This window comes from Charadrius vociferus, unplaced genomic scaffold (assembly GCF_000708025.1).
Source record: "Charadrius vociferus isolate BGI_N301 unplaced genomic scaffold, ASM70802v2 scaffold532, whole genome shotgun sequence".
NCBI lineage: Eukaryota > Metazoa > Chordata > Aves > Charadriiformes > Charadriidae > Charadrius > Charadrius vociferus.
In genome coordinates, this window is record NW_009647271.1 from 497,149 (window position 1) to 505,455 (window position 8,307).

Sequence of the window (8,307 nt, forward strand, 5' to 3'; positions counted from 1 at the left end):
ACCGGCCGGTCGCCGCCAGCCCCGGGGGACCCGGCGGGGAGGTGTAGGATGTTCACCCCCCTGCGAGTGTTGCGCTGCGTTAGGATGCGGTGATGAAAAAAAAAAAAAAAAAAAAAAAAAAAAAGAGAAAGAAAAAATAGCACTGGGATCTGGTTGGGCTTTTGGGTTTGAGTCTCTGAAATGAGGATTTGCGCTGAAATATTTGTGCAGCTGAGCAAACTCGGGGAGGGAAGCGCTGGGAGCGGGGGGAGGAGGGCGTTGGGATACCACCGCGCGATTTCTCCCGCACCATGGCGCTGTGGCCAGGGAGGTTGGAGTCCTTCAGAAGGGAGGTGGCCAGGCCAAATGCAGGCTAGGAGGGACTCGGAGAGGTTTCAGGGCCTGTTGAGGGCATGCAAGCCCTGCCCCAGGCCAGGCAGGATAAAAGGACAGGTCTGCCCAGGAGGAGGAGCAGGGCAGGACAGCACCAGGGTGAGGACCAACCCTGGTTCTGCACCCCCATGTGCAGGGGACATCTGTGTCCAACACGATGGGGCAGAGAGCTGGGGCTGACCCCATCCACCAGTCCTGTAGGGCTAAGCCAAGTGGTGTCCACCCCACCGTGCCTGTAGGACTTAGGTGGACAGGAGCTGGACATGTACCACCCCACCCTTCAGGTGCCAAGTTGTTCCCCATCCTAAAGGGGGTCTCACTTCTTCAGGCAGCCTCTTTTTATTGTCAGTTTGGCTTTTCGGTCGGACTCTGGCGTCACCTTCCAAGAGCAGGTGACCCCAAGGTGATCCTCTGCAAGCTCACGGAGAAGGGCGAGAGGGACCTGCAGCCTGGACACTCAACACGTGCCTCGGGACTTCGTAGGTTTCCAACAGAAGAATTTGGGGACAAACTCTGCAGGAGCGTCACATCGCGCTCATATCTCCCGTACACACACAAGTCGATGAAACAGCATTTAGAGCACTCCAGGCTCCAAATTAAACCTCTCCTCCCACTCCAGCCTGCTTCCCCTTCCTCCCGTCCCTTCCCCAGCTTTTCAGCTTGGCTCTGCTGTCACCTTCCATCAGGGGAGCGGCAGCTCAGCAAACCTTCTCCCAGAGCCTAAACTGCCAAAACATCGCTTGAGGGATGAGAGCGGGGTCTTTTCCAGGCATTAAGCAGCACTGAAATAAAATCCTGTAGCATCCCCCCTCCACCCACGCTCCCTAAGCAAACAGCGATCTTGCAGCATCACCCCACGTACGCAGCACGGCTTACCAGCAAACACGAACTCAATGCTTTCCTCTGGAAAAAAAAAAAAAAAAAAAAAGTCATTTGCCCTCCCAAAGAGGCCCTGGAAGACCCTCCAAGTCACCCAGGAGGCAGGAGAGCTCTCCACAGAGGAGACAAAGGAAATGAACTGGGGCAAATCCCCCACCCATGTAAATCAGCCCTGGCATCTGGTGATTTACACTGATTTACACCAGCTGGCTCTGGCCGCAGCAAGTTCAATCGAAACCAGCTGAGGCTCTGGCACAGCCCGTGGGGTTGGGAGAGAAAGAAAGAGAAAGGGAAGGCAGAACGAGGGTTGTGGCAGTAAAAGCGGGGTCAGACCTGGGCTGGAGCTGGGTGTCTTGAGCTGCAAACCCGGTTCCAGGTTTGCAAGTGGAGGTTGTGGGGATGGGGTGCTGTCCTGCAGGGCTTGGGGGGCAGCTGGGTGGTGTCCCACCACCCCACAGCCTCCCCGGCTGGGAAACGGTGCTGGGATGGGTTTCTAGCAGGTCTGCAATCTCAGGCAGAGTTGACAAATCATGGCGGTGGTGTAAGGATCGGGAAGCTCAGGTGTGGTTAAGGGTATTTCTGTGGGGAGAGGCTGATGAAGAGACTCAGGGATGTTCCTGTGAGCGGTCTGGACTGAAGTCCAGAGCGATGGTTTCTATCTGATTGCTGTTTCTTGGGGTTGGATCCCAGGAGCAGTGCTGTGGGGTTGGAGGAGCATCTGCTCATGGTGGGCTCTACCAGCCTGGCTGGTGGAGACCACCTTGCAGATCCCGGGGCTGGGCCACGGGGCGTGCAGGTGGGAGCTGCTCTCCACCCTGCCCATAGCTAGTGCTCAGAGCCAGCTGCTCACCAGCATCTGCTTCTCTGACTTAGATTTGGCCAGGGGAGGAGAGGTCTGCAGGCAGAGCTCCCAAGCACTGTCCCCGCTCGGTTGCCTGCCCTCGCGTCAGCCTCTTCTGCAGACCAGTGACTGCATAGGGGCTGAGATGTAACAGCAGTGTGAAATATCTGTAGAGCTCCAGGACTTTTGTGCCAGAGGAGAACCATCATCGTGTTTATCATAACCACATTAGTGTCCTGAAAACATCAGCAACCTGTGGTTGAGCAGACTCGTGCCGCGTGCCCGGTGAAGCAGCCTGATGGCCTGTCCTGCCGGTCCCCTCCTCCGCCGAGAGGTGAGGGAAAGCATCCCTGGGCTGTTAGGTTGCTACATGCACGTTTATTTCCCTTATAGACTTTCCCTTGAATGTTTAGGGCCAGAAACATCTTACCAGTGGGTGGGATCAGGAATATTTCTGTTCCCTGGGCTCGGTGACACCAGGCAGCCGCGTCCCACTGTATGGTGGCATCCTGCCACGCAGGCACGGCTGGGACTTTGCTAGTGAATCTCCCTCCTCTGAACTACAGGTTTTTATGGAATATCCACTCTTTTTCTCAGTGCATTTCAAATTTTACTTGATGTTCAGGGTCGTGTTAGGTGGGAAAAGCAAAAGGGAGGCATCGGTTGCTGGAACCCTGCGGGCATCAGCTCAGCGCTTGGGTTTCTAAGGGCTTTGGTGGGTTGTAGCTGAGCAGAGATCTCAGCTGGGATGCTTGGAGGAGGAAGGTGCCCCACTTTATATCGAAGCTTTCGCTTTCGGCCCTGGCTAGGTCATGCTGCCAGAGCGTGACGCCATGTCTTACTGTGGGTGCTCTCCTGAGGTCATGGGAGCAGTGGGCAGCAGTGGGGCAGGAGCACAGTGCTGAGATGAGGTGACTCCACCTGGCCACGTGGAGAGGGGCTGGGGCACGCACGGATGAGTGTTGGGACTGAGGTGGTACCTGGTGATGTCAGGATATGTAGGTGTCCAGCTCTCTGGGTTTCTTTTTCTTGTTGGTTCCCCCACTGAAGCTGAAGAAGCTGCTGCTTGGCTGAGGCTGGGTTTGGCTCTGCTGCCAATGGGGACAGTTGGAACTGGGGTCCATGAGACCTCCTGGAGCATCTCCTCTCCACCTGAGGAAGCTCCCCATGTTTCTGAAGCCACCTCCCACTCCAGGCACACCTCCTGCGCTACGGCTGGTGAGCTGAGAGGGCGCAGAGCACCCAGTGCGCCGTGTCTGCAGACCTCAGTGCCCTCCTCGCCTGGGCTGGCTCTGATCATCCACCACTGGAGACCACCTCCTCCAACGTGGCTCTGTCCCAAAGCTGACTTCACACCACGGCCCCCGTGTAGGCAGCAGAGCTGAAAAGAGAGCTATTGCCGGGAGATGCTGCAGCTGCTATGGCCGCGCAGCCACCTCCCAACCCCGTGCCTCGGTTTCCCCTCCCAGCCTGATTCCTGTCAGCTCCTCTAGGAAGGAGCTGCTTCTTGCAAGGGCTCTTGCAGTACGTAAGAACTAGGCCCTCAAGCCCTGCTGAGGCTGTGGCACGTGCCACCCTGGTGTGTGACACAGCTGGGCTAAAGGGGGACACCGAGGGGGATGCTGCACAGCTTCTCCCCCAGGGTTTCAGGTCCACTGGAGAGTGCGGGGTGTTGCATGGGCAAGTGTGGTTCTGCTCTGGCATTGCCAACGGGGCAGGATACGGGCACCTCGTGTCCGCTGGCCACGGGGTACCAGCAGTGTCCCCCACCTTCTCGTCACCCTACCCTGCTCACAGAGCCCCGGGCCCCCGCCATGGCATTTCAGCAGGTTTTCACACCTGGTCTCCAACGGTGGCTGGGGAGGAATGATGGGCAGTTGGGAGAGGTGGAGATGTCCAAGGACCATCGTTCCACCAATGCCTCCCACTGCAGCCAGCTGTGTCCCATTTTCCCCCAAATACAGGGTTTCCGTGGCGCTAGGGGCCTCTCTCTAGCACCCACGGGTGCTGAGGAGACACAGGATGGGCAGGGACAGCATGTTCACGAGCCAGCCCCAATTCTAGGAGCTGTGGTGGGGTGGCACATCTCCAGCCACTGTGGCATTGCCTGGCCATGGTGCCACTGGGATGTTCCCAGCAGTGGCTGGAGGATACCACCCGACTGCGTGATGCCATCCAGCCGCATCCCGCATGCGAGCAGGTCCCCGGGGAGCAGCAGCTACGGGAGCAGGGCTCAGCATCCCCGCAGCCACCCGGGACGGTGGCCCAGCTCCAGCCCCGGTGGCACTGCCAGGCTGCCGTGCCAGCGCTCCCGCCTGCCCGCCGTGCCGGCCGAGCGAAGCCGGCGTGTCCCAGCGGTGGGGGCCCATTAGAACTGAAATGTTCCTACTGGGGTATTTTATTTGCACACTTCAGTAGAGTGGACACCAAAAGGCTTTGCTAATGCTTCATGGGCTGCTAATTTCCTCTCTGACCCGCATTGTCGGAGGGTGACCCCAGCCCGAATCTCTCCGCAATGAATGCCAAAGGCTGACACCGGCCTGGGTTAGGGGTGACAATGGGGCCTCTGTGGGCTCCGGGCAGGCTCCAGTTGGGAGCTGGAGAACAGGGGGAATTTGTGTGGCTCTCAAAAGCTCTGGGTGGCACAATAAGGGAGGCCCCGGGGTCTCCCAGGAAGACAGAGGCGGCCCAGGGAAGCCGGGGCTGGGGGAGGCGGGCGGGGGGATGGGTTCCTTTGTGAAAAGCTTTCTTTAGAAAGGAAGGTTTCTCTGAATGCCCCCCTTAGACGACCCAATCGGGGCCTGGCAGATGGATATCACAGGCACGCTGCTTATTCATGGCAGGCTGCAGCTTTGAGCCGTCCCAGTCCCCCCGCCCCTTCCCCCAGCCTTTTATTCATTTTAAGGCTAATTTGTTTTGTTAATGTTTTCTTGCCCTCCCCCTCTCTCCTGTGCAGATTGTGACTCATACTGCAAAGCCTCCAAGGGGAAACTGAAGATCAACATGAAGAAGTACTGTAAGAAAGACTATGGTGAGTCGCCCCTCGCCGCTTCCCAGGGACGAGAGGGTGCGAAGGGATGCAGAGCAGCAGCATCTCCCTCCCGGGGTGTCCCCAAGCCCACCCCAGCCCAGGGGCAGGTTGGTGGCCGGGTCCCCACCGCAGCCGGGGCCAGGCAGCCCAGCTCTGCTTTGCCGCAGCTCCTGCGGTGTGTGCAATGTGGGGTATGGTTTTTTTGCCGGCTTTGGAGGGGAAGCCCTGGGTAGCGATGCTCAGCAGGGCAGCGATGCAATGTGTTGCTTGGAAAATAGGAATGCACCCTGCAGATGATGAGAAACCCCCCAAATCGGGGTCCACAGTGTCCTCATCCCACGGTGTCTTCTGGGTTACGATGACACCGCGTCCTCTCTTTTCTCACTGCGCTGTTACGTGCTTTGCTGTGGGGACCAGCAGCAGGCAGGTCCTCATCATCCCGATCAATCCCCCCTGTAATTCCCAGGCAAGTTCAGAGGGGGGTGCAGCCCTGGGACAAGCCATGGAAGCTGTGGGATCCCAGTCCTTGCTAGTAGTGGAGGTCCTGAGCATCCTTCCACAGCTCTGGCTTGGAGCAGGCATGTCCCGAGCTCCCACCCCACCTCTTTGCTCTTAATGCGGGTCCATTCCCAATGTGGACACCAGCGGGTCCATGCGGGATGTGTCCAGGGTGATGCCGGGAGGGGATTTTTCTTTAGGCCACACCAAGAAACCCCTTGAAGCCCTCCCTGGGGCTCGGCATCCCCTCTCCACCCCGGCTCAGCCATCGCCGTGCCAGCAGGGAGCCGTGGGGAGGGCTGGCCCCGCTTCGGTCCCTCCTGCCCGGAGGACTGCCCTCCTTCAACAGCCGTGCCAACGCTGTTGGGATGAGCTGGGCATCAGGAATGGGACTGACCTGGAAAAATCAGGTAGAGTTGGTTAAATTGCAGGCGCTCCGTGCCGGGGGATGGTTAGAAATGCTGCTCAACATACATCAGGGTTGGAAATTACCTCCCCCTCCATAGACTATAGTGAGGGGGGGGCAAAGTGTCTGCAGGAGGGACCAAACATGAGCCTTCGGGGCTGACCCAGGGATGGGGAGTGGGCTCTTCCCCGGGCGAGCCTGGCTTTGAGCTGAGCCTGGCTTTGAGCTGAGCCTTCAAACTTCCAAATATCCAGGGAATTACAAGGCGCTGCAGGACAGGGGTTAGCATCCTCCAGGGCTGCGGTTGCTCTGGTGTCTGCCAGCCCTTCCCTCCACAGCAGAAGAATACATTAAAAATATATCTAGATATGCATATGCATGCGTATATATGTAGCTCTCTGTGTATATATATTTTTTTTTTTTCACCAAACTACCAAGGAAAAAACCTCCTATCCCATCTGCTTTAAAGCATCCAGGAGCGGAGATACCTCCTCCCTCCTTCAAACATGCTCACAGCAGCAGCTCAGCATGTTTGGGAAGTGTTTGCGAGAGCAGAACGAATTCCCATTTAACAGCCCATCCCCGGACAAGGCGCTTCCCAGCAGGGCCTGCCGAGGGATGCTCCGCGCTGGCTTTGTGCTCTGGCACCTCCCCGTGAGCTCAGGGGAAGGAAGAGGGCTCGGAGGCAAATGTTTTATCTGCATTCCCATTTATTCTTCCGTTACCCACGTGGCAAAACGGTTGCGGAGAGCAGCCCTTGGCAAGGATGAGCTGCTGGGGCCGGGCAGCACTTGTGGTCCCCATCCAGCGACACCACACCGAGGTCTGGCCATGCTCAGAGGAGCTGATGGAGGTTCATCAGATATTGGGAAGGTCCAAAGAATGCCTTTGCCTTTAGAGAAAAGGGTTTAATTGCACGTGAGAAAGTCACTGCTAGATCACGAGGTTATTAAAGACGGGGCTGAGCATGATGCTATTAAAGCCGTGGGGTTTCTCTCGGGTGGATTCTCTGCTGGCTGATAAGGTACAAATGCGGTTCCCTCATGTGCATCCCTTCATTTTCCCACCTGGCTTCTCCAGCATCTCTGAAGGGCTGAGATCACACTGGAGCATTTTCTCTCTGAAGAGGGGAGAAAGCAGCCACTTGACTGCAGGCAACTTGGACCTGCCATGATCCAAACTGGCCCCAGTTTGGGGGTTTGGAGGATGGTAGGGAGGAAAAAAAGGCACGTGCATCCCCCTTGAAGCACGCTGCCAGCTGAGCAGCGTTATCTTTTCCTGCAGCTCTTGGGGCGAGGATTGCCATGTTCTGGTGGTGGCAGCTCTTGGGCTTTGCTCGGAAGGAGCCCCAGTGTGGTTTTGCTCCTTGGCTTGTCCCGTCACCGGGGAGATGTTTTTTGGGGGGTTCAGGTGAAAGCTCTGGCTTGGTTTGGTTCGAGGCTGTAACATGGCATCAGGGCTCCAACAGACCCCTGGGGAGACGAGGGCAGCTCAAGAGCTGTCTCGGGCAGGAGATACCCCGGGAGCAATGAATAGGGGTGCTGCAAAGAGCTTTTCTTTTCTCTTTTATCCCACAGCATCACTTCTGCAAACGCACGAGTGAGCCAAAGCCATTTGCCGGGGCTGGTTCGGGGCAAATGGGCGCAGGCTGTCCCAGCGCGGGAACTGGGGTGCTCCCACCCCAGCCCTCCCGGCCCCGGCAGGGGGGTCCCCAACCAGCCCCAACCCACCCCGTACCCACAGCAAATTTGCTTTTTCAAGGGCAAAGCAGCCTGGCGAGTCAGCGGGGTAAGCGATGCCGCGGCACAGCCCGGCCGTGCCGGGGCAGCTCAGGCTTTCGTTGGGGCCAGGGAGGGAAGAAAGGGTTGAAAAGGTGCAGGGAGGGATAATAAAGACTTTGGGACTGACACCCCAGCAGGAAGCCAATTAGGAGGCTCTTTTCCTCACCGTTACGCCGGCATCGCTGGGCTGAATGTCCTAAAAGGCTCTAATTAGCTTGAACAGAGTTACTTCTCCCGCGGGTTCAATCGGGAAGCTATCATCCGCCCCGCGCTTCTCAATGGGGCTTTTTAGCTCCCCGTTTCATTCAGCCATTCAAAGGGGATATTTTCCCTTATTTATTTTTCTTATCTGTTTGTTTTTGTTGGGTTTGCGGGGTTTTGTTTTGTATTTTTTTTTTCTTTTTATTTTAAATTGGGCTCTTTCCCGCGAGATGGGTTTTGGTGCAAATATTTTCAGTGAAACAGGGCGGGGGGAGGGCAGGCTGGGAGGGTTGGGGGG

At 57.2% G+C, this 8,307-nt stretch overlaps 1 protein-coding gene across 1 annotated transcript in view; it reads left to right on the forward strand.

The window, feature by feature from the left end:
* The window catches only part of NTN1 (netrin 1), a 55,140-nt gene that overhangs the window by 40,395 nt on the left and 6,438 nt on the right, over positions 1-8,307 (forward strand). The window contains exon 4 of the mRNA XM_009880008.1: positions 5,049-5,123. Within this exon, the coding sequence (XP_009878310.1) occupies positions 5,049-5,123 (75 nt within the window). The remainder of the gene's footprint in view (positions 1-5,048; positions 5,124-8,307) is intronic.